At 52.9% G+C, this 23,742-nt stretch overlaps 12 protein-coding genes across 12 annotated transcripts; 7 read left to right on the top strand and 5 right to left on the bottom strand.

The window, feature by feature from the left end:
- Positions 1 to 298: 298 nt before the first annotated feature.
- On the top strand, positions 299 to 1,642 carry J4E90_004864 (uncharacterized protein; the record flags this gene model as incomplete). Its single annotated transcript, XM_051434425.1, has 2 exons — positions 299 to 424; positions 476 to 1,642. The coding sequence occupies 2 exons, from the start codon at positions 299 to 301 to the stop codon at positions 1,640 to 1,642; spliced, it is 1,293 nt and encodes a 430-aa protein (XP_051291681.1).
- Positions 1,643 to 2,481: 839 nt separating this feature from the next.
- Positions 2,482 to 3,484, top strand: J4E90_004863 (uncharacterized protein; the record flags this gene model as incomplete). Its single annotated transcript, XM_051434424.1, has 2 exons — positions 2,482 to 2,738; positions 2,788 to 3,484. The coding sequence occupies 2 exons, from the start codon at positions 2,482 to 2,484 to the stop codon at positions 3,482 to 3,484; spliced, it is 954 nt and encodes a 317-aa protein (XP_051291680.1).
- Positions 3,485 to 4,106: 622 nt separating this feature from the next.
- Positions 4,107 to 5,689, top strand: J4E90_004862 (uncharacterized protein; the record flags this gene model as incomplete). Its single annotated transcript, XM_051434423.1, has 2 exons — positions 4,107 to 4,295; positions 4,358 to 5,689. 2 exons carry the CDS (start codon positions 4,107 to 4,109, stop codon positions 5,687 to 5,689), a joined length of 1,521 nt encoding a protein of 506 aa, XP_051291679.1.
- A 51-nt stretch (positions 5,690 to 5,740) lies between these two features.
- On the bottom strand, positions 5,741 to 6,967 carry J4E90_004861 (uncharacterized protein; the record flags this gene model as incomplete). The annotated part of the gene is made up of 1 exon (XM_051434422.1): positions 5,741 to 6,967. One exon carries the CDS (start codon positions 6,965 to 6,967, stop codon positions 5,741 to 5,743), a length of 1,227 nt encoding a protein of 408 aa, XP_051291678.1.
- A 648-nt stretch (positions 6,968 to 7,615) lies between these two features.
- On the top strand, positions 7,616 to 10,018 carry MDR2 (multidrug-resistance transporter mdr2; the record flags this gene model as incomplete). Its single annotated transcript, XM_051434421.1, has 2 exons — positions 7,616 to 9,505; positions 9,551 to 10,018. The coding sequence occupies 2 exons, from the start codon at positions 7,616 to 7,618 to the stop codon at positions 10,016 to 10,018; spliced, it is 2,358 nt and encodes a 785-aa protein (XP_051291677.1).
- Positions 10,019 to 10,744: 726 nt separating this feature from the next.
- Positions 10,745 to 11,368, top strand: J4E90_004859 (uncharacterized protein; the record flags this gene model as incomplete). Its single annotated transcript, XM_051434420.1, has 1 exon — positions 10,745 to 11,368. One exon carries the CDS (start codon positions 10,745 to 10,747, stop codon positions 11,366 to 11,368), a length of 624 nt encoding a protein of 207 aa, XP_051291676.1.
- A 134-nt stretch (positions 11,369 to 11,502) lies between these two features.
- On the bottom strand, positions 11,503 to 12,543 carry J4E90_004858 (uncharacterized protein; the record flags this gene model as incomplete). The annotated part of the gene is made up of 1 exon (XM_051434419.1): positions 11,503 to 12,543. The coding sequence occupies one exon, from the start codon at positions 12,541 to 12,543 to the stop codon at positions 11,503 to 11,505; it is 1,041 nt and encodes a 346-aa protein (XP_051291675.1).
- Positions 12,544 to 12,747: 204 nt separating this feature from the next.
- Positions 12,748 to 13,755, bottom strand: J4E90_004857 (uncharacterized protein; the record flags this gene model as incomplete). The annotated part of the gene is made up of 1 exon (XM_051434418.1): positions 12,748 to 13,755. The coding sequence occupies one exon, from the start codon at positions 13,753 to 13,755 to the stop codon at positions 12,748 to 12,750; it is 1,008 nt and encodes a 335-aa protein (XP_051291674.1).
- Positions 13,756 to 15,937: 2,182 nt separating this feature from the next.
- Positions 15,938 to 17,930, top strand: J4E90_004856 (uncharacterized protein; the record flags this gene model as incomplete). The annotated part of the gene is made up of 2 exons (XM_051434417.1): positions 15,938 to 17,866; positions 17,919 to 17,930. The coding sequence occupies 2 exons, from the start codon at positions 15,938 to 15,940 to the stop codon at positions 17,928 to 17,930; spliced, it is 1,941 nt and encodes a 646-aa protein (XP_051291673.1).
- An 878-nt stretch (positions 17,931 to 18,808) lies between these two features.
- On the top strand, positions 18,809 to 20,010 carry J4E90_004855 (uncharacterized protein; the record flags this gene model as incomplete). The annotated part of the gene is made up of 2 exons (XM_051434416.1): positions 18,809 to 19,602; positions 19,863 to 20,010. 2 exons carry the CDS (start codon positions 18,809 to 18,811, stop codon positions 20,008 to 20,010), a joined length of 942 nt encoding a protein of 313 aa, XP_051291672.1.
- A 116-nt stretch (positions 20,011 to 20,126) lies between these two features.
- On the bottom strand, positions 20,127 to 21,430 carry J4E90_004854 (uncharacterized protein; the record flags this gene model as incomplete). The annotated part of the gene is made up of 4 exons (XM_051434415.1): positions 20,127 to 20,146; positions 20,202 to 21,092; positions 21,143 to 21,203; positions 21,284 to 21,430. The coding sequence occupies 4 exons, from the start codon at positions 21,428 to 21,430 to the stop codon at positions 20,127 to 20,129; spliced, it is 1,119 nt and encodes a 372-aa protein (XP_051291671.1).
- A 391-nt stretch (positions 21,431 to 21,821) lies between these two features.
- On the bottom strand, positions 21,822 to 22,956 carry ALC1 (Allantoicase; the record flags this gene model as incomplete). Its single annotated transcript, XM_051434414.1, has 2 exons — positions 21,822 to 22,795; positions 22,848 to 22,956. 2 exons carry the CDS (start codon positions 22,954 to 22,956, stop codon positions 21,822 to 21,824), a joined length of 1,083 nt encoding a protein of 360 aa, XP_051291670.1.
- Between the last annotated feature and the right edge of the window lie 786 nt (positions 22,957 to 23,742).

The raw sequence follows: 23,742 nt of genomic DNA, 5'->3' as shown, positions 1-23,742 counted from the left end.
CACTCCAGTGGATCAACTGCGGACACCCTGGAATCAGGCTTCGTCATGTCGATCGATATCCTACTGGTCTTCCTAATGCACACAACGGTGATATACCGGACATTACTGTGCTGCCACACTTGTACATGGTGTGGCGTTAGGAGAGAGACGTTGGGGTGGGTGAGTATATAAGTACTATCGGCTCCGACTTCAGTAGTAGTATCATCCAGCTACAGATCCACAGTCATTCCTTTTTTACGACACTCGCTTTTTGCTCCAACTATTATACAGTCTTTCCAAGAACCCTAATTCTCCCAAGATGCGTTTCAACGTCCCCGCCATTCTTGCAGCCGCCGCTGTTGCGAACGCCGCTGTTATTCCCCAGATCCCCAAGGTTGATGGCGTCGTTGGCGGCGCCACATCTGGCGTCTCTTCCACCGTCAACGTGAGTACACTACAAGTCGTCTTATGATTACTCAACTGACAAGTTCAACAGAAGGTTGAGGGTGTCGCAAGCCCCAAGATCAACGCCTCCATCGGTCGCCGTGTTAACGCAAAGGTCGGCACCAAGTTCGGCTCCGTAGACGCCTCCGTCGACCCCAAGAAGATCAACGCCAACGTTGGTGCCCACATCACCAGGCGCCAGGTCCCTGACGTCAAGCCCATCGTTGGTGGTGCTACCTCCGGCGTCACCTCCACTGTCAACGACGTCAAGAACGTCGGTGCTGACGCCAAGGTCGAGGCTCTCGACGACGTTGTTGAGGTTGAGGTTGGCAAGCGCCAGGAGCTCCCTGTCGCTGGTGACCTCGTCAACGGTGCTACCTCCAAGGTCACCTCCACTGTCGACGACGTCAAGAACATCGATGCTAAGGTCGATGCCCTCGGTGCCTCCATCGACGCATCCATCGGCAAGCGCCAGGGCCTACCCGTTGTTGGCGACGTCCCCGTTGCTGGCGACGTTACCTCCAAGGTTGGATCTACTCTCGCCGACGTCCAGAACCTGGACGTCAACGGCATCGCTGAGGGTGTCACCGCCCCCGTTGCCCCCGTCGTTGACGGTGTTGAGTCTGCTCTCAAGCCTGTTGTCGACGGTGTCGAGCAGGCTGTTGCCCCTGTCACTGGCGCTGTCTCCGGCCTTGTCACCCCCATTGTCAACGACGTCAAGGACAGCGCTCTCGGTGCCGTCAACGGCGTTACCTCCAAGGTTGAGTCCACTGTCGGATCCACTGTTGACGACGTCAAGAACACCACTGGTTCCGCTTCCGCTCTTGGTCAGTCCGCCGACGCTGCTGTTGAGAAGCGCCAGGTCCCTGACGTCGCCCCCGTTGTTGGTGGTGCCACTGGTGCCGTCGAGCCTGTTGCCAACACTGCCACCGGTGCTGTTAAGCCCGCCGTCGACACCGTCAAGGGTGCCGTTGAGCCTGCCGTCAACACTGTCAAGGGCGCCGTCGACCCTGCCGTCAACGCTGTCAAGGGTGCCGTTGAGCCCGTTGTCAACACTGTCTCCGGTGTTGTCTCACCTGTTGTCGACAACGTCAAGGGCGTAGCCGGATCTACCGTCAAGACCGCCACCGACAAGGTCGGCTCCACCGTCGACGATGTCAAGAACATTGACGTCTCCGCCGATGTCCTCGGCGCTGCTAAGGTCGACGCCTCCCTATAAAGGCGCTGCTAAGCTATGATGGTCATGCTTCGAGCGTTACGCAATCTTCCAGCGTCCATAGCGGGACGCGTTTGTACATATATCCTAATCTGTAGTAACATCTAATCAGAAATACCCCCCCTAAATTCATCCATTGCTCGTGAACATGACAATTCGAGAGTGGTTCGTGGTGCTCCTTAACAGGCCAATGCTTCGTACTGTGCTAATTACGCACTATGAACTAAAACTTGTCAATACATCGATGCCAACTGTGTAATATCCTTTATCGACACCGAATGACCACGTGAGGAAGAGCGCAACATTTCTGTCACCCACGCTAACCTAGGAAAACGCAACAGCCTAGAGCCTACGTTAACGCTAAGTCACCTACTTTGCAAGGTTTTAGCTTAATGTAGTCTGCAGACCTGTTTAGTTTTGTTTCTTGTATGAGGTGGTAGGCTTGCATCCATGGATGGATGCGTAGCGCGGTCTTGCCTCGGCAGCGGAGATCTCCGGCACTACCGGTAGGCCACCCTGAGCTAGGTTTCAACTTTCCAATGTTTCCCCCTCGAATTGCTGTCCATGAACTTGCGATTCCACCAGCCTGCCACTTTAACGACGTTACGACCCATTGACGACCATTTTGCACATCTCGCTCTCTTTTCTGTCTTTCCGAACTGTTAGAGATACTACGCGTGGCTCCCAATTAGCTCGGAACCGTCTGCGACCTGCCATACCTAGAACACACGCCCTCGCGCAATCACGCCTCACCGCTCCAGACTGGAGCTGCTCAGCTCACGCGACTTGTTATCGCACTCGCTCTTTCCGTCGAAACTACACACCCTCCTTACCTGCCCACCATGCCCGAAACAACCAAGGTCGTGCCCCTCACCTGCCACGGCCACTCGAGACCTGTGCCGCATATTCACTTCTCGTCCCTGGTCGACGAGGACCAGTACTACATTATATCAGCATGCAAGGATAACAACCCCATGCTCCGCGACGGAGTGACGGGTGACTGGATTGGCACCTTCCTGGGCCACAAGGGAGCCGTCTGGCAAGCGAGACTCTCCTCGGATGCCTCACTAGCAGCGACGGCCTCTGCGGATTTCTCTGCGTAAGTGCTTCCGATTACCGCGAGCGAAGATGGTACTAATACTCCACAGCAAGGTCTGGGACACGCACACCGGTGAAGCCCTACACACTCTCTCGCACAACCACATCGTCCGCGCCGTCGCATTCCCCAATCAGCCCCACCCTCAGATCCTCGCGACAGGAGGCATGGAGAAGAAATTGCGCATCTACGATCTTTCACGTAGCGACGCGACGAGCTTCGAGATTGGCGCAGGTGTTCACACCGGAACCATCAAGTCGATTGTGTGGACATCGGACCCGAATGTCATAATCACAGCAGCTGAAGACAAGAAGGTGCGGTGGTGGGACTTGCGCCAAGAGTCTACAATCGGCGAGCACGCCGTCGAAGGCACTGTTGGCTCTTGCGAGTTGGATAACACCTCCTCGGAGGGCATTTTGAGCGTAGCTGCTGGAAACAGTGCCTACTTCTTCAACAGCCAGTCGCCCGGATCGCTCATCAAAAGCATCAAGACACCGTACGAGATTGCCAGTGTGGCCCTGCACAATGGCGAGCGGAAGTTTGTTACTGGTGGTAGCAACCAGAATGATACCTGGGTCAGGGTCTGGGACTTCAACGAGGAGAAGGAGCTCGAGACAAACAAGGGCCATCACGGGCCTATCTGGTCGGCAAGCTTCTCGCCTGACGGAAAGCTCTACGCGACAGGCAGTGAGGATGGAACAGTCAAGCTCTGGAAGTTCACATCCGGCCCGTACGGTCTGTGGAAATAGGATTTCGCATGACCGGCGCTGCTCCTTGCCACACATAGGGCCAGATGCAACATCCCAGCACCCCCATAATAGCAAATACGAGACAAGTAGCATTTACCACTTTGGACAAGCTGTTACCATCGCGATTCTTAACAATGACATGTATGGAACAGGTGAGCAGAAGCGTTACGAGACCATATCGTAATCGCAGCATTGGAGTTGACATTACATTCGCGCGCTATCTCAGGCTACTCCAACCAGGGTAACTGTACCCGCGGAATTATCCGATTCGACATGCCGAAGGATCAACAACACCAATGGCGTGCAGCAACATCATCCACCTGCATGTGCTACGGCCGGCCTAGGTAGCGATATGCAATGCTCAACACAACGATAAGACTGCCTTGGCAAGATAGTCGATAGCTATGTCCACGGCCGTTGCCAAGGGTGGGAGGCCTCAACTGCTGCACTTAAGTACAGATGTCATGACCTCGTTGTCTGTATTGTATCCTCGAACATTACTGTCGCCTGTGAGAAGTCGTTGCCAGGGTCTTCGGTTTTCTTGCCTCTACACCTCTCAGGTCAATAGTTGCATCCGGACTTCAAGCACCAACAGCCGGTTCAGCAGCTGTACAGATTCAACATGGGAGAGAAAGAGGAGATCTCGCCAGCGCGAGAGGCTAGCATCGATGAGGGGCAACTCGCTGCTGAGAAGCAGATGCGCGATATCGGTGCAGATCTGTATCTCGAAGTCCAACAATACTCAAGAGAAGAGCTGGAAGCAGAACGCAAAGTCGTCTTAAGAAAGATTGACTGGGTCATCATGCCAATGGTACGTTCTCTCGAAGTCATACCACTAAACCATAAGACGGCATAGCTAAAGAATCACCCCAGATCTGCATAACATACATGATCCAATTCCTGGACAAACTCTCCCTAAACTACGCAAACGCCTACACCCTGACCCCCGACCTCGGCCTCCAAGGCGACCGCTACGGCTGGGTCGCCGCCATCTTCAACTTCGGCTACCTCTTCTGGGCGCTCCCCGCAAACTACCTCATCCAGCGGCTTCCAGTCTCGAAATACACCGGCCCAATGATCCTCCTCTGGTCCATCCTCCTCTGCTGCCACGTAGCCGCAAAGAACTACTCCGGCATGCTAGCCCTCCGCTTCTTCCTCGGCATGTTCGAAGCCAGTATCAGTCCCGCCATCATGAACATAGTCAGCATGTTTTACCGCCGCGACGAACAACCCGTTCGCATGTGCGTATTCCTCGCTTTCAACGGCATGGCGACCATGGTCGGTGCGCTCCTCGGGTACGGCCTCGGTCACGCGCATTCGGCGCATATCAAAACCTGGCAACTCATCTTCCTCGTCATCGGCCTGTTGAACTTCGTCTGGGCGTGGGTGTTCCTCTGGGTCATGCCTGATAGTCCATCCACCGCCAAGTTCCTGAATCATAAACAGCGCATCGTGGCGATTGATCGCATTGCGAGTAATATGATTGGCGTTAAGACGAAGCAGTTTCAGAAGCATCAGGCGCTGGAGGCCGTGCTAGATCTCAAGGTGCTTTGTATCAGTCTGATTGGGCTGTGCTGTGGGGTTATTAACGGCGGTGTTTCGAACTTTTCGTCGAGTCTTATCAGGGGATTCGGGTTTAGTGGTATCTATGCTACGTTGCTTCAGCTTCCGACTGGGGCTATTGAGTTTGTTGTTGTGCCGCTGTGTGGACTTGCGGCGGGTTACTTTAGGGATACAAGGTGTCTTATCCTGGCTCTGGTTTGTTTGCCACCGCTGGCTGGGTTGTTGGGGATTCGACTCACGCCGCTATCGGAACGCTGGAGCCTTGTCGGATGTACTTGGCTGCAGTACATCATCGGCGCTCCAGTTATCTTGTCCTGGAATCTGCTTACGACGAACATCGCGGGTCACACGAAGCGTAGCACTGCGAACGGCATGTGGTTCGTTTTCTACGCGGCGGGCAATATTGCAGGAGCCAATATCTTCTTCGCGAGGGAGGCGCCACGTTATTTCTCGGCATTGACGGGACTCATCGTTTGCTATTGCGCAATGGTGGTGATTGGAGGTGTACTGGCTCTGTGGATGGGTTGGGAGAACAAGAGGAGGGATAGGATGTATGGTCAGGGCGAAGATGATCAGGCTATTCGGGATGGATTCAGCGATCTGACGGATAAGCAAGCGAAGCATTTCAGGTATGCGCTGTAGAGTTCGTGCACGATTCAATGGGAAGATATCCATCGTTACTACGTACTTGTCTCATGAAGAGATGTTCATGTTCTCTAGATCTTTCGCAATGTCATCCCCCGTCACATCATTCTTATCAACATTATGTGACAAGTATCCAATGCCTTTGCATCCGCCTTCATCATCAAATTCCACATCAATCATCTCCTTTGCTACCCATTGTGCAGTCTTGGCATGCAGACTGGGTTCCATCAGCACATCATTCCTCTTTCCCCCATACACCTGACTCTTTCCCTTAGCGAGTGCCTGGAATACCACCAACTGATCCCGCAGGTACTCATCCACGCAGCCACCATGCTCGATCTCCGCCAACAAATCGTCGGACACCTTTTTCACGACGGTAGGGATGATCTGTTCGAGCTTTCCAGCCCGAACCCCACGATCATATAGCCAGTCGCGGCCAAGCTTCATACCGGTGGACGTGGTAGCCACTAGTAGGAGGTAGTAGCGCTTGTCGTGGTGTGAATATTCAAAAGCAGTCTCCACCCTACTATCGTGATCGCCCGTATCGCCGAAGATACGGGATTGGCGTCTCTCAAACATAAAATCGAGTTCCTCGCGAAATTGCCGCTCAGTGTCTTTAGGCGCGATGATGGTCGCCGTTACACCGACAATTTCTCCTCTGTCGAGTAGTTGAAACGCTGATAGTCTTTCTTTCAGAGGCGAAATTGTGTACGTGACGCTGCCAACAGTAGCGCTTCCTTGTGACCAGCCCCGCGAATGGATCTGAACATCGATGTGTGGTATGCCGATGCGTTCCAACGTTGGTATGAGTACCTGCACGACGTAGTCGATAGATGGAGAGTTGGAAACGTTGGTGCCTCCATCGATACATATACGTATAGGCGTTTGAACTCCAGAGAAGATGATGTATGGTAGGATGGCTTGCAGCACCAGGTTGACACTTCCGGGGGTGCTCTGTTTGATCCGCACATCACCAACAGTCAGTATGCTGTTGGATCTTTCGACGGTCTTGGATGGAATGAATGTGATTTCCTTGCTCTTGATATCTGCACCATTGATGTTCGCATTGCTTGCTTGGCCTAGCCACTGCACACAGGTCAAATGCTGGGCTTTGAGTCCCCCGCCGCCGGAGCGCTTGCCTCGGATTTTGGTGATATTGATTGGTTTTTTGGTCAGGCTCGAGAGGCCGAGGGCTACGCGTAGAAGTTGGCCTCCACCTTCGAGAGTCGTGCCGTCTAGATGGATGGGTGTCTGGGTTTGAGGTGTGGACGCCATGACTACGGACAATGCTGCCGTATGACTGTGCAGCTTATCGACAAGTTATGTGCAACAGTAGAACATATTCTGAGATGCATCGCTGTTGGGGCTGAGACATCCGTTGATGCCTGGTGTATGAGTGAAGATGACTCAGGCGGTCGCGCCTTCCGTTCACCCACGAACGAGCCTCAAGGCCACCCGTATGTAGCAGCTGTATACTGAGTCATATTTGCGCCTTCTTCGTTTGAGAGATTGAACTTCCTCTGTGGAAATCTTGTCGACTTGGTGTGGGGGTGAACAAGGAGATGACCTAGAGCGCTCAAAGCTGCAGCGTCCCGCGGCGATGACGTCGTGCAGTGACAAACATTCAGACAATAGACATCCATAAAAACACTGGGCATCTAGAACGTGATCATTGCAAAGACCCTTGAACGTGAGCGTAGAGTTGGTGGTGCCCTGCTTCAGGGACTCTCGGAGATCGAGCCGCGGCACGCAAGCGATCGACGCGGTGGTCCTGTCGTCATCAGCGAGGCGCCGAACTTTTGATTGACATGTCCGAAGTCGTCCACTCCCACGTCCGCACGTCCACGGCCATGTCGAATGCCTCAATAACGCCCCAATTCCATCTCCACGTCCGGTAGCCGTCTCGTCTACCCCCTGCCAGCCATGCGCGCCCCGCTGGCTTTCTCCGCAAAGGCCTGGCACGGCCCAGGCAACGGAGCCCTCTTTTCAAATATACAGTCGCGCATCTCGACGACAACACCCGCCATTTCGAGATCGTTCGCTACGACGCCGATACCGAAAGCTTCAATATCCAAGGCGTCACCAAACAGCTGCGCGCCGTCTCTCTTCGCCCCGTCATCAATCCTCCGATTCGCAGCCGCGGGCACCACACGCAACAATGGCCTACGCACACCAGCTCGCATGTTCACGACATCGCGACTGTTAGCGGAAGCCTCAAGCAATGCCAAGCCTGCAAAGCAACGCATATCATACAAAGAGGAAATCAAACAAAAGGGCATCGTAGACTTGGAAGAGCATGATGGCGAGCCCGAGAACGAGGAACAAGGCTTTGCAAAGTCCGAGAAGGCGGCGCAAGCAAAACAGGTCAACTTGAGCGCGAAACTCAGCAAAGACGGGTCTGGCTCTAGTGGTGCGCCAGGTGGCATGAAAGAGATCTGGAGACTGATCAAAATTGCCCGACCTGAGCTGGGTGTGCTCTCCTGGGCCTTCCTCTTCTTGCTCCTTGGTTCTGGCATTTCTCTCTCGGTACCCTTCTCAATCGGTAAAATCTTGGACGCCGCTACTTCGACTGAAAACACCAATGGTTTACTATTTGGCGTGTCGCCATCCATCTTCTACTTCGGACTGGCAGGTGTTTTGACGACCGGCGCTGCCTTCAACTTTGGACGTATCATCATCCTTCGAATCGTTGGAGAACGCATCGTCGCACGTCTTCGATCGCAGCTCTACCGCAAGACCTTCGTCCAAAACGCGGAATTCTTTGACGCCAACAGGGTTGGAGATCTCATCTCCCGTCTCGGTTCGGACACCATCATCGTTGGAAAGAGCATCACACAAAACTTGTCGGACGGTCTACGCGCACTCGTTAGCGGTGCAGCTGGTTTCGCCATGATGGGTTTCGTCAGTCTAAAGCTTACTGGTATTCTCGCCCTGATCGCCCCGCCTGTCGCCCTCGTCGCCTTTTTCTCCGGTCGATCGCTACGAAACCTCAGTCGTAAAATCCAGAAGAACTTGGGAACATTGACTAAGATCGCCGAAGAGCGGTTAGGGAACGTCAGAACAAGTCAAGCCTTCGCTGGAGAGGTTCAAGAAGCATCACGATACAACCGGCAGATCAAGAGGATATTCGCTCTAGGAAAGAAGGAAGCTGTGGTTGCCGCGAGCTTTTACGGAAGTACTGGGCTCATGGGCAACTTGACCATCATCTCCATCTTGTATGTTGGCAGTAACATGGTCAAGAACGGTGTCATCTCTATCGGCGAACTCTCCTCGTTCTTGATGTACACTGTCTATGCTGGCTCTAGTATGGTGGGTCTTTCTGGCTTCTACGGGGAGATGATGAAGGGTGTTGGAGCTGCCAGTCGTCTCTTTGAACTCCAGGATCGCAACCCAACAATATCGCCCACCAAGGGTCTACCAGTCAAGTCGGCCCGAGGCCCCATCGAATTCAAGAATGTCAACTTCAGCTACCCGACGAGACCAGCGGTAACCATCTTCAAGGACCTCAGCTTCAGGATTGAGCAGGGTACCAATGTGGCCATCGTTGCACCCAGTGGAGCTGGCAAGTCTACAGTCGCTAGTCTCCTACTACGTTTCTACGTCCCCAACTCTGGAACCGTAACCATCGACGGCCGAGACATCACCACCTTGAACGCAAAACAATTGAGGAGGAAGATCGGTTACGTCGGTCAAGAGCCCGTACTCTTCTCTGGCACAATCGCGGAGAACATTGCATATGGCGTACCCAACGCTACACGCGCTGAGATCGTGGCTGCTGCCCGAAAGGCCAACTGCCAGTTCATCAGCGATTTCGTATGTAGAACCCCTATCTTATGAAAGCCCCGCTAACAAGTACAGCCCGATGGCCTTGAAACACACGCTGGCGCAAGAGGAACTCAACTCTCCGGAGGCCAGAAGCAACGTATTGCCATCGCACGAGCACTCATCAAGAAGCCCGACATCCTGATCCTCGACGAAGCCACGAGTGCTCTGGACGCCGAGTCTGAAACTCTTGTGAACCAAGCGCTAAACAAGCTTCTCCAAGAAAACAACACAACTATCAGCATCGCCCATCGTCTATCAACGATCAAACGGTCCGACCGTATTATCTGCATCGACTCTGAAGGTAGGGTAGCCGAGGAAGGCGCCTACGAACAGCTCAGCTCGAACCCAGAGGGCGCATTCAACAAACTCATGGAATGGCAGATGAGCGGTGGTGACGTGCCTGCTAAGAACGTCAAGGCCCCAAAGCCTACGGAAGAAGAGGAAATCGAGCGAGAGCTTGATGAGGAGAAGGAAGAAGCTGCTGGCCGCAACCGCGTCTAGTGAAGCTGCATCTTTATTTGTATCATATTCGATGGCAGTCGTGGCGATTTTGCGCGACTCTCCTGCTTCTTCATGGAAGCAACGGTGGGCAAGCCCGCCACCAACAATGAACCTCCACACAGCACCAGGGTTGCTGCACGCTTGGGTCCAGACGCGCATCCCAACAGCAAAATGCGTTCCGCAGGGAGACCAGAAAGTGATCGCCCTCTCGCATGGCGCTATTTGAGTGGTACTATTTGATCAAACATGAGAACTTCTACGATCAAGCTCCTATATTGCCATAGCCTAGGAAATAGTTCACGTTCTGACGACCCAAGCCTGTGAGGCTTGCAGCTATAATCAAACAATCATTCTCCTCTCAACATCACTCTGTACTCTGCAGGACATGTCGGGACGCTCCGCTAGCTCCATTAGCACCCTGATCGCACCCTGCATCGCCATGTCATCACATAATCAGGTACGACACCACTCATAGCACGCACCACAACATGTTACATGAGAGGCTACCAATCAGGGCTCTACTGGACGCACTAGCGTACCGAAAAGGCAATCTCCCCGTACATCGTGAGGTAACGCGATGGTGACGTCATGCATACCACGCAGTCTAGACCCTCCACACCTAACGCGCGCTGACGCGATGTATACCGTGATGCAAAAGCAACGTGCCATATAATCCCCATCTCACTCGACCCTAAAAGCCATCCATCCCAAACCAATTCCTCCCTAATGCTCAACACCACATCCCGTCTCCTCCGCCTCTCCACATCCATACTCTCAAAGCGAAGCCCAGTCACCGTCACCAAATCCTTCAGCACAACCACCCCTCGCCTCTACGCCGCCAAAATGGACGCCTTCAAGAAAGTCGGAAACCGCGAGAACGCGCCCCCAAAACACGAAATGGTGCATTTCCCCGGTCTGATGAGCGAAAAGCGAAGCTTTGGCGACTTCCGCACAGTCCTACACACAGGCCTCTACTCCCAAATCGTCGCCATGGAAGTCCCCGTCAACGGCGAAATCGGTGATGAAGTCCATCTTGTCGACCAGATCCTGCTCTTCACATCCGGTAAAGGGCTGGCGACGGTGAATGGCAAGGACCAGGAGGTTAAGGCCGGTGATGTTGTTGTTGTGCCGGCGGGGACGCAGCATCAGTTCGTTACCAAGGGGGATCAGCCCTTAGAGTTGATTACGGTTTATGCGCCTGCGGAGCATTTGCCGAGTAGTGTGCATAAGACTAAGGAGGAGGGGGATAAGGCTGAGGAGGATGAGATTGATGAGGCGCCCGAGTGGGCGTTGAAGCCTAAGGCGGAGAATGAGAAGAATGGGTTGGTTAAGGAGAGTGGGAAGTATTAGACTAGGAAGGTTGTGTAGTCTTAATGATAAGTGTATTTCATGAGGCTGAAAGCTTATTTGTTGTTTGTTGGTGGTTTGTTGGTGAAGGAGATCGTGAGCCAGGGTACGTGCATGACTGGATATCGCGTAGGAGGTTAGACCTCAACCCATTCCGTAAGCTCTTCCTTGCGAACCTTGTGTCGCAAGAGCCTTTTCTCTTTCCCCTTCCCATCAAAGACGGCGGGTACGATTTGTATGTCAGACTCGCTGCCAAACTTCATCGTAACATCCCATGCCTTGCCTTGTTTGAGCTCCTCAATATCGTCCGCAATCTTGAGAGCCTTATACTGAACACCGTCACCCAAAGTATCGCCACAGTCCCGGCTTGATTGTGGGAGCTTGATGCGACCGCCTTCAATCTCATTTTCTGGATTGAAGTTACACACCAACCACGGCGCTCCTGCTCTTCCATTCTCCTCGATAGCGACGACGAGGACGAAGCCAGAGTCAGACCAGTATATCTGCCTTTCGTTCCTTTCGGCCCTTTGCTTGTTACTTTCCACGTGACAATCCTGAAGTTGAAACACCCGGCCCAGCTGCATAAACACAAAGCCCGTGGCGTCGTTGCCTCTGGACTCGTTCGTGAGACCAGATTGATCTAGTTCAATGCCCTTGGGCTGGACTCCTGCGGTCTCGGCATCGGATGCTGTCTTCCATATGTTGATACCAAGTATGTTTGTGAATTCCGGCCACTCGCGTTGATCGTCCCAGTCCACGTCTTCATCCTCGTACATCAGTTGGTCATAGCCATCGGGTACTAAGCAGAAGTGGTAGTCGCAATGCATTCCCAGTTTGAGTGCGCCATTCTCTATCCAACGCCGTATGTAATAGACCTTTTCGCGCGATTCTCCGTTAAGGAAGTCGATCTCTTGAATCGCTTTGATGAGTTCGGCGGCGGTTGGACGTGGTTGGTTTTGGCGAATACGTTCTGGTTCCTCTACCTCTTGCTCCATTTGCTTGAGCCTCCATTCGCGGTCTCTGTCTATGCTTGCTAAGTCGGGAAGGAGCTGTTCTATGTCTCGGGGCTGGTGGTGAGACGTGTCGTCGTTGGAGCTGGGATAGCCAGCTTTCGACATGCCGCTAGCCATAAGTTCTGCAGATATCCTCTCGCAATCGGCGTCGGTTAGAGATGACATGGTATCTTTACGTTTGTTTGTTTAGGTGTGAGCGAGAAAGAAAGAGTGAGAGAGAGGTCAAGTTCAATCTTGCTATGTAGAAAGGGAACTTTGTCGCGTGAAAAAGCTCCTCGGGTGAACCATGGTACCATCAGTGAGTCACCTCATTTATGACCCAAACGTTTGCGTTTGGAGAACGGCCCGATACCTAAGATTCCGGCTTCTCTAACCACTGCGACTGACGTCGGGGACCTTCTGCCGAAAGATATCGCCCGTGGTGGAAGTTAGCTTGGAGAAAACCGCGGCGACGATCTGGGCCTCGGATTCCGTCCCGAACGACTTTGTCATACTCCACGGCTTCTTGTCCTTGAGATCGCTCATTCTCTCTCCAAGCTCCACAACCAAACGCTGAGTGTTGTCTCCTAGAAGAGTTCCCCAGAATCTACCTGTTCGCGGGATACGGACCCTGTCGCCTTCGATCTCAGATTCAGGCTTGAAATTGAAGAGCAGCCATGGCGCGCCAGGCACTCCGTCCCGCTCGATAGCCACGACGAGGACGTAACCGGAATCGAACCAGGGCATCTGTACAGGGTGGTGGGACGATTTCCCGTATTTCTTTCTCGTCTCCTGTGAGACGTAATCAACCCTGCCCAGCTGCATGAACGTGAAACCGGTATCATCATTGCCAGTGGATGAATTGCTGGAAGCGGATTCGTCTGACTCGTTATTCTTGCGCCGGTTGTTACTCTGAGGGCTTATCTTGGTCAGGTTGATACCGAGTATAGATCCAGGTAGGATGTCGCGCGGGTCCATCTGGTCGATGTCGTAATCTTCGGGGACTAGCTGTAAGAGATCCATCCTCAGACAGTAGTGATAGTCGAGATGCATTCCCAGGCCGACGTATGAGCGTAGGTCGGTACTCAACATGTCACAAAGAGTCGTACGGGAGTCCTCGGAGAGAAAGTTTGTCTTTTCAATGGTCTTGATGAGGTCGGCGGCGCTTGCAGGTTCAGGGAGTTGTCGATTGAGATTGCACTGCTTTTGGCTCCAGTCTTGAAATCTCCGTAGATTGTCCGGGCTGGGGAGTAACTGGCGCATGAGAAGCTGGCAATCTTCCTCGACATCTGGATTGTCCGTACGGAAAGAGCCGTCGTTGTTGTGGTAGCCGCTTGTCGAACGTTCTATCAGCCGTGCTGAAATCCTCTCGCAATCGGCGTCAGTGAGAAGTGACATGGTTAGATAGATCCCGGGAGTGAAGTTGAGTTGAGAAAGGCAGTCCAGGGTATCGTGGATGCGACTTGGGTATGCTTAGTCTGCCAGTTGTTCGCACAAATGCTCGCGGTGACGGGTGCTTCTGATGTTGCTAGTCTCTAGCAAACGCTTGGTAGCTAGCTAGACAAAATCACCAAGCGAGTGAGTGTGAGTCAACACGCAAACGACTTGGCCCAATCGTTCGGTAGCTAAACGCAATCAGCACACGCATAGCGCAAGCAGCAATCCCCGACCACGGTCTCTTCGGGGCCACAACCAGTTGTACAGAAGACCCTGTCAAGTGCGCTGCGCGGAGCAATCTTTTTTTCTTGAGTCGTGCTCAACGCTGAATGAACCCTAGAAGAAGGTACCAAGCCTGAGCTCGATTTCCCATTGGCGTGAGGCATTGGAAATGCGATCATGCATTCATTGCAGTCATTCTTCGCTACCGTGGGTGTAAATGGAGACAACCACTTTAGATGAACAGCCTAGCAAACCACCATCACTAGATGTTTATGTTCCAATGTACACAAGGTTCTTTTGCGAGCAGACCTCTTAGGCTTGAGCGCGAAAGATAGACAAGTGGAAATGCGGAAGTTCGGAAAGTGGGGGAGAGGTTTGAACACGCTGCTGGACACGCAGCGCGATCGTCAGCTCTACTCATCGGTATCGAAGGGATATGCGCTGCCCGTTGTGAATCGGTCATAAAATCACCGTGATATTCCATCGCGACTTTGCTTTCCGGGTGGTGTATGGGTTTTCGTCATAATGCAGCTGAGTTAGTCACATATTACTACAAGCGGTAAGAAGGGTTCTCAGTGATCTCACAAACCTCCACATCAGAGTGACGAGTGGAACAGTGCCCGAATTCAGGGTCGTGACAGTTGCATCACAGATCTGCATTTGAGACTCGAGGCGTGTGGGGCCGCTAAGAGAGCGTTTTCAACGTTCTTCCACCATGGCGGAACACGATAGTGACGCGGACCCTGCGCGCGTTCGCGGTGGTGGGTGATGGTCTGTCAGCCTTGCCGTGGCGTAGAATGACATGTTTAGAGGCAGTCTAGATTAGAATACGGGTGTAAGTATCAGGCATATCCTGACATTGGGCGAACGCAAGTCTTGGTGCGGTAGGTTTTCGTGTGGCGTTGCAACGACGTAATAGCGCTGCAATGCCCCGATCGCGACATTTTCGCGAAGGTACTGGATGCGCTCAAGATGAGGGGAAACATGGCAGGATTAGTGTCTTCAGAGAGGAACAGCGGCCGGAGTCACGATAGGTAGCTCGCGGGGTCGGGCTCTGAGCCGAAGTTTGGTTATCAGATGCGATAACCGCCGAGAGACCGAGGACCGGGCGGCGTGACAATGGCATGTTACAGAATTTGTGCGACTATGTGCCGAGAAGGCCTGCGCTTCAGCTCATAGTGGTTGCGGTGAAGGCTGGTGGTGTAATATAACGCGTTCGGTGAGCACCATGATCAGGAGATTGGGCTGGTGCGGTGGGCGCAGCCAAGATGGTCGCAAGATGGTTTGATCTAGGTCTATGTCGGATAAAGTAGGACATGACAAGTGGGAATACGAGCGGTTTCGGCGATGGGGCGCTGACAAGCGTCATTCGGCAGAAGTGGGCGTTCGGGATGCTCATCTCAGCCTTGAAGGCGTCGTTGATCGGCAGTAGGAAAAGCGTCCGGGCGCGGCCTCTGTCGAACATTTGTCCATCACCACCAGGCCTCACCTCATGCCCACACCCTCTGCCACGGCTAGAATCCGCCCAATACGAATTTATTCACAGTCACTATTCATCGTGTCACCATTCTCGGGAATTCGCACGCGGCTGCCACTCGGTCGTGTTCGTTTGCCAGCCAGTCGAGGTGAGTGATGCCACGATCTGATAAGAAATTCGGTTGCATCAAAGCATCAGATAACCACCACCATCCCCCACATGCTCTGCGGTCGCACATCTCCGTCGTCCGCGGTTCAACAAGCAAGTGCGCCATGCACACCCGCACCGCGCCTTGCTGTTGCATTGAATTCCCCATGACCATACCAAGTCAGCTCTTGCTAATCATGGTCTGCGCTAGCAGTCCCCTTTGTCGCGTCCCCGGCAGCACGCCCATCGCTCCTTCACCTCACTCCACGCAGGCACATGGCAACCTCGACAGCCACCATGCCCAGCCCCATCCCTACCACGGCGACTTCACACCCTGACGACCCAATTCCTGCCGAGCCAAAGGATATCCCACAGCTCTCACTCCGGCCCTCGCCGGCACAGTCGCAGCCGGAGCAGACCTCCCCCAAATCTTCAGGCGAGTCCACACTATGGACCACCAGCAGCGATGAGTCTGAGGCGCCAATGACGCCAATGACGGAGCCCGATCAGGGTGTTGATGAAGTAGTCGATAAACTACAGGAACTGCCTACCTCGGCTGTCAATTTCTCTGGGCAGACGCGTCCTCGCCGCGCATCTACCACGCTCATTTCGGACAACCCAAACGACATCAGACGGATACTGGGCGAGGGTGAGACGGCCACCAAGCTCATCAGCCAGTGCTGCGGCGGAGGATGCTGTCTGCTCAAGACACTGGCCCCGGACTCATCGTCGCCCAACTTCATACCCGTCGTCGTCCCCGACAACCATGCCTTCCGGAGCCTCAACCTGCAACTGGGCCCGCTCGCCCTCGACAGTGAGCTCACCGACACAATTCCGCTCCCTCCCGCCAACATGTCCTTCGAGCCTCTGCCGTCCAAGGACACCAAGTACGTCTCGCAGGTGCACAAGACGCCGCCCAAGTACGTTCAGCCACACCCGCCCTACGAGGTCTACTCGGCGCCGCTCTACCACGCACGCGAGTTGACTAAGCCGGGCGCTGAGAAGAGAACCATCCACTTCGACATTGACGTTACCGACTACCCCGACGAGGGAGGCGTCGACTTCAAGGTTGGTGGTGCCGTTGGCATCTGCCCTCCCAACTCGCAGGAAATGGTCGATGAGCTGTTCGATCTCCTCTGCATCCCCAAGTTTGTCCGCGACAAGCCAGTCACAATCAAGACGCAGACTGGAAGATGGCCGACCATCTGGGGCGAAGACCAAGCGCGCGAACTTGTCACAACCAGACGCGAACTGCTGACCTGGTGTGCCGACATCCAGTCGCACCCGCCCACCAAGAACCTCCTTCGCGTGCTCGCCGAGTATGCCGAAGCCCCCAACGAGAAGAAGATCCTGACATACCTCTGCTCAGCCCAAGGACAAGCAGCCTTCTGCGATCTCCGTACTACTTCTCATTTCACAGTCTCACAGATGCTCAGCGCATTCCCTTCGTCGAAGCCGCCGCTACCGCACCTCCTCTCTGTCCTCACCCAGCTGATGCCTCGATTCTACTCCCTCTCGAACGATCCTCACATCTCGTCGGCGCGCCCCGGCCTACCCGGTACTCGCCGCCTCATCGAGATGGCCGTCACAATTCACGAAACACCCGATTGGCATGCTGAGGGTGCTACACGTACTGGTGTGGGCAGTGGCTTCATGGAGCGCATGGCACACGCTTTTATCACAGCCGAGAATGAAGGTGTCGATCCCCGCAGCATTCTCGATCTGCGCATCCCCATGTTCCGCGGACTCATGGCGAACCCTCTGTCAAAGCAATTTGGTGGTGAAGGCCCCATGGTGCTCATCGGAGCGGGAGTTGGCATGGCTCCTTTCCGTGGTTTCATCCTGAACCGCCTCAAGAACGCCAACTGCGCCAACAAGATCTGGCTCATCCAGGGTGTTCGAGACTCTATGCTCGATGAGCTCTACTCCGGTGAACTAGGCGACCATGAACGCGAAATCAAAAAGGTCGTCCAGAGCCGGAAGGTTAAGGTGGGAGGCTCCAACGAGGTCAAATACGTCCAAGACGAGGTGCGAGTACAGGCTGATATTGTCTGGTTCGTCATAAATGCTCTTGACGGACGTATCTTTGTCTGTGGCTCTAGTAAGGGCATGGGCGAAGGTGTCGAAGAGTCCCTGATCGATGTTGCGATGCAAAAGGGCCGCCTGAGCGAAGCGCAAGCGAAGGAGTTCTGGGCCAGGAAGAAGGAGGACGGACAGTACATTGCCGTAAGTACACTCTCCAATCGTGCCTTCCTTGCACATACTAACGAACACGCAGGAAACATGGTGAACATGCCCTCTCTGAACATCTGTACATACAGTTACGGCTTCCGTTTCACGACCGCGTCTCTATCCTTATCGCTACCACATTGCCACGGCGTTCGAACAAAAGGTGCCCTTTACAAAACATATGGGCAGAACAAACATTGGTACGCACTTTCAGTCGAAGTTGGCTGTTCATGGCCTCTTCGTTTTCTGGGTTGGGATATTCGTCATTACATTAGAAGGACATGCGCGCAAGAGCATGGCGTTTGTCAAAGGCTGGGAACAGGCAATTTGTTTGCGTTATTACTATTGTCAAATCTATATCATCATATCACACATTGTTGATAGTGGGAAGAGAACGTAATGAAAGATGTTATTACAAGTTGTGGTCTTCTGGTGTCGAAAGGTTGGTGCTTGAGTAAAAGATGGTATCTTCCCAGTGCATTTGACAGTATTGATAGGGGTAGCTACCGTTTATGTCGCATCATATGAAGGAATTTCTTGAGGTAGAAGTATACGTTACTTCGTGAACTATCTACTTGTCAGAATTTAATACAACGTACGCCCCACGAGTCCTGGCCACCTCTAGTAACATACGCTTTAACGAACGTGCACTGTGCGCCAAATCACGCTTTGTCATGAATTTAATGAGTTGATAGAGCCTATCTACAATGCAACAGTCTGGGCTGCGCATCACATGTTGATCGTAAGCCTTGGTTTCAATGTGTCTCAACCATGGTTCTCAACGTTCGCTACTCTACAGCGTTTTGGCATTGGGGTATAACGAGTTCAATCACTTACTTCGCATCTACCAAAACAGCATCGTTCCTCTATTCTTCCACTCTCCATAACGACTAGGAACTCTCATTCGATACGCGTTCCTAGGAAACATTATCCTCTAGCATGGCAAGCCAACTCCCAGACGAGGTCCTTCTCCAGATTTTGCACTACCTCCCCAAAAGTGTCAAGTACCCTAAGCCGCAAGCCGACTTACTCAATGCGCTCTCGACGTGCAAACAACTGGCACCACTTGCCCGAGAGGTTCTCTTCTGCGCACCAATACTGTACTCAAGCAAGGTCGACCAATTTCTCGCTTCACTCTTCCAGTACCCAGACCTGCGATACAAGATCCGCAGCTTGACCATCGAAACGGAAATCCGTGGGATGTGCATAGGACCGAACCCTATTCCAGCACTCGACTCGGAGCTATTATCGAAAGCCATCAGCCATATCAGCACATTAGACATCGATCCTCTGACGAAACAACACTTTACCGAATCCCTCCATGCCGGAAACGAATACGACGGGCCTAGCATCCTCCTCAGCCTCGTGCTGACCATGCTACCCAATCTACAGGAACTGTATCTCGGGGGCTCGATACTGTACAACTTTCCCTTCCTCCAACCCCTGCTCTACCATAGCAGCCTCTTTCCAGCCTACACCCCCGATCTAGGCCCTCTCCTCCCTCTCTTCAGCCACAAACTTACGGTCCTTGAATTACCCAACGACTTCCGCACCTCGCCTTCCAGCCGGTCCGATTATCGAGGCTCTGTGCATGGTATCCCGAAGTACTTCCCCGCGTTGCGCACGCTTGTGCTGCCGAGTGACAATGTTGTATATGCGTACTACAAAGAAGTCGTGCCGTCCAAGCTCGAACGGCTTATCTTGACCGACTGTCTCGGTAGGGAGGCAGAAAGGTGGGTGAAGCATGTAGCCAGGGCAAAGACAACGCTATTTCCCGAACTAGCGACAGTGAGTTTGTATCACTGCTGCCCCGGCAATGCCGCTAGAATGGCGTCGCGCGAGCTTATGAAGGAGATGGGTATATTGTGTAAGTTTTCCTCTCGATCACGATTTCGCGGTCGGCGTTTTTCTAACAGTGTCCGGTAGTCTACCAGTATATTCCTGTCCTTCATCTCTGGAATACTAATGAATTCTTCCATCCTTGGCTGTATAGTGGTATTGAGCTTGATCTTTCGGAAGCGACCATGGATGAGAAAGAGCGTAGGTGGAACAAGGTTAAAAGGGATGAGAAGAAGAAGCGAGAGGCTAGGAAAATTGCATGGGGCGGAGTTACAGGCGTGCGGAACCACACGGCATCGTAGAAAGGATATGCGCCTAAAATCTTTTTTCCGTAACAGGAGTTTATCATCAGTAAAGCCAACGTATCGTTAACGTAATGTTTCGTTAGTACACCCGCTATGAGCAGACTGTACCAATTCTATCCGACACCAGGCCAACCTGTGCACAGTCAGTTTCCAAATCCTTTTGTCGAAGCTATCATCCAAAAACTTACTCCAAACCGTCGGCCCATCATTAACCTTGGTAACATTGACCCGATCCCCCACCCTCCACACCTCCTCCCTGCCCTTCCCCCAAAACCCATACCGCCCAAACACCGGACTCCACTTCGCTCCTACATCAATCCTGCGATCCTTCTGCAACCTTTTCAGTACCTCCCCACTCGGGCCTTCCCCCGGTTTCCCCGTCTTGTAGTCAATATTGATACTCTTGCACCTCACACAGTTATGCGGAAGAAGGATCTCCGTACCCCCTTTTACCGTAACTTTACCCCAGTAATCTTCTTCATACGGTTCATACGCGCCCTCCACCACGATATTAGGACGGAACTTCTCGATATCCATGGCCATTCCCTCAGGTAGCCGGGACGAAACATCATCGAGACTCGTCTGCGAACAGAAGAGATACGGGGCGCAGTCTGCGAAAGTGATCTTCCAGGAATCTTCTGCTGATGGTTTGTGCAGGCCCATTGCTTTCTCGACGTAGGAAGTAGTAAACGGGACGTACTTGGAGAGAAAACGGGTTAGTGGCGAGGGTTCCGCGGGTTGCATGTCTTGGAATTGAACGGTGCGTCGGTTGGCTCCTAAGTAGACGAAGATGACTGGGTAGCCGAAGCAAGATGTGAACCAGTCGTTGTACTTTTGGGGCATTAGGAAGGCGGACGTGGGGCTGGAGTGCATGTCGATGTTGATGGGGGATAGTTTCTCTGTGTCGGGTTCTAGTGGAATTTGAATCGATGTTGCCTTTGATGAGACGCCGTACGCGATGTGTTTGACAGTGATGGTGTCGCTAGTCATTTCTTGCAGGAATTGCGTCATCTCGGGGTATTTGGCTACCGCCATGTTCTTGTAGCCTTCTTCGGTTTTTTGGAGTAGCATGAAGGAGCCTTGATAATGTTAACATTGTGCCAGTGTACAAAGGATGTGGGAAGTGTACGGTCGTGCTTGAAACCATGAGCGGTGGCAACGGCTTCGGTGACCTTGACGGCCCGCAGGGACTTGATGGGGTAGATATATATCTAGCCGTGCTGTCATCAGCACACGATCTCAACCATCTCATCATCATCATCCAACATACCGCTGAGATCTTCATAGCCGTGAACCGCTGCATCAACGGGCTAAGAAGGTTGAGCAGTTGATACATGCCAAATGGCACCACGCAAAGTGCCGTGATGATCCATATCGGCGACACCTTCTCTATGTTGAAAGTGTACTCTTCCTCCATACTGGGCAATCAATTCGGAAATGTTGAGAAATGGAAGCGACGGTGGTCTTGGAAGTTGATGTGGTTGCGGTTGGAGATGCGCCTGACCCACGTGTACGCCTTACCAAGGCGCCAAGACATGTCAAACCTACTTAGTAACCTCGGTCATCGGTCATCATCGAACCTTCAATGGCACGCAGTGGCGTCAGTACCATACAACAGTCGGAAGAAAGTTGCATTGGTAAACACGTTATTAAGTACTCAAGGCCGAGGTGGACCCCGGTACCCAGATGTTCGCAGTTCAAAGCAATGCCGGCTTTACTGTGTCAACTATACAGAAACCGCTCTCGAATAGCTTCAATGAGTTTGTTTGATCTTGATTCATCTAGCCATAATCCTACATTCTGGACCCTTACACCCTCTTTCCGAAAACTCGGAACCGCTTCACACCCCCATCCGGAATAATCACCAACTTCGCATGCGTGTAGCCCCTGCCAGCCACCTCCTTAAGCTCAGCCTTATATTCATGCTCCTTATCCGGACCCGTCTTTTGCGGCTCCAAAACCTCAACCCACTCCTTATCATCATGAGCCGGATCCTTCTCAAAGCTTCCAGCAAAGACCTGCACCTTTTGCGGGAAGTTACCCCTAAAGTGCGCAGTGTCGACAACAACGTGATCGATCTCGCCCTTTGCGCCTAGCCTGACAATCGTCCAGTCGACGTGTTCGCCACGCGTGCGCTTCGTTTCCCAGCCGTCGCCCATGTCTTTTCCGCGACCGGGGAGGAGGAGATTGTCTTTTGTGCCGAAATGTTGGTCTGAGCATGATGTTGCGACGCCTCCCATGACTGTTGCTGAGAGCTCGAAGATGGCATCTGCGGATTGGGGGAACACGGGCACGGCGACACCGTAGAGGCGGAAACGCGCAATGCCACCGTCGGGGTACATTAAGAGCCGGACGTGAGTGTACGCCTTGTCTGTGATGCTGGCTAGCTTCCATCCGTGCCTTTGGCTAGGCCCGCACTCTTGCTTTGACAGGATTGTCTCCCAACCCTGGTAGCTTGGCTTCTTCACCTCCTCTTCCTCTTTCTCGTCCGTGATAAAAGCACCCTCAACGGCAATTTCTGGTGCATGGTTTCCGTTGAAGTGTGCCGTGTCAATTTCTACACCCGCTACTTTTCCGCTGGCGGTACCCAGTCTCAGTACCACCCAGTCGGCAGGTTCGGTGTTGTGACGTCGGGTCTCCCAACCGTCATACCAAGCTCCCGTATGTACAAAGACACCAGGTTTACGGACTGCTGGAGTCGGCGTTATGAGATTCTCGGCTGCAGCGAAGTATTCATCACTGAAAGAGAGGACTTTGGAACCAAGCGGTGCAGATATGAGATCTTAATGCTTGTTAGATCTTCTGTCGAAATGCGAGGGTTATGGGCTTCTCACCAGTGTATTGGGACTTGAAAGTACTATCGATCTCATCAATTGGTATCGATTGCGCAGTGTTTGTGGCCACGCTTTTGACATCTTCTGGTGAAATGGTGCGAATCTCCATTTTGAGAGTGTGATATGCAAGAAGAACGAGAAGATAAATGTAGTACGCTGAAGAGAGAGAAAAGTAGGAAGTTTGTTTTGGGATTTGGCTGACTACCAAGAAGTTATGGCGGGGTGGTGGAGTGGTGGGGTAGCCAGACCCTGCGTGCCAACAGCTGCTGCTGCTATCGGAATCCGCCGATGCTTCCGCCGACTCGATGGATATTGACGGGCCGATCACGGAGTGATACCGATAACTAGATAGCTACCTTACATAAGACTCTCATTATCGACAGTCATTCCATGTATTGCTTGAAAAGTGTTTGACTCCTCTCGCTGTGAGATGGGCCGATGCTACAGTAAACGCGCTGTTTGCCCGGCGGGCCGCACGATAGGGAAAACTTGATGTGTCCGTAGTTGACGCGAAAGATTGAAGTAATGGTAAACAGATCTATGCATACCCTGATACTACGGTAATATCCAACTTGTGTGCTGTTGCGCCCTTCACCCCCCAACGGAATCAGCATCGTTCTTGCGGTTGCAGCGGAAACAGTATGTCTGCATCCTCAGATCTAGTTTGCGTGCCGTAGGGTAGTTGATAGAGTATTCCTCTTTGGACCGTTTGTCGGACCGGGTGCCACGTGTGTATCCAAATCATATGCGGCAATGCAACAAAGAACGCGACGGTCAGCAGCAACGAGATGTTGTAGAACGGAACTTGAAAGAATCCGGTCTTCGTCTCAACCAAGCAGTGTGGACGCGACTACCAAAGTCTCAATTAGCAGGGTTCTTAATACTGCCGATCTTC

The sequence above is a fragment of the Alternaria incomplexa genome (genome assembly GCF_024043165.1).
Source record: "Alternaria incomplexa strain BMP 0042 chromosome Unknown scaffold_6, whole genome shotgun sequence".
NCBI classification, from domain to species: Eukaryota; Fungi; Ascomycota; class Dothideomycetes; order Pleosporales; family Pleosporaceae; genus Alternaria; species Alternaria incomplexa.
This window is presented reverse-complemented; position numbering and strand designations above follow the sequence as displayed.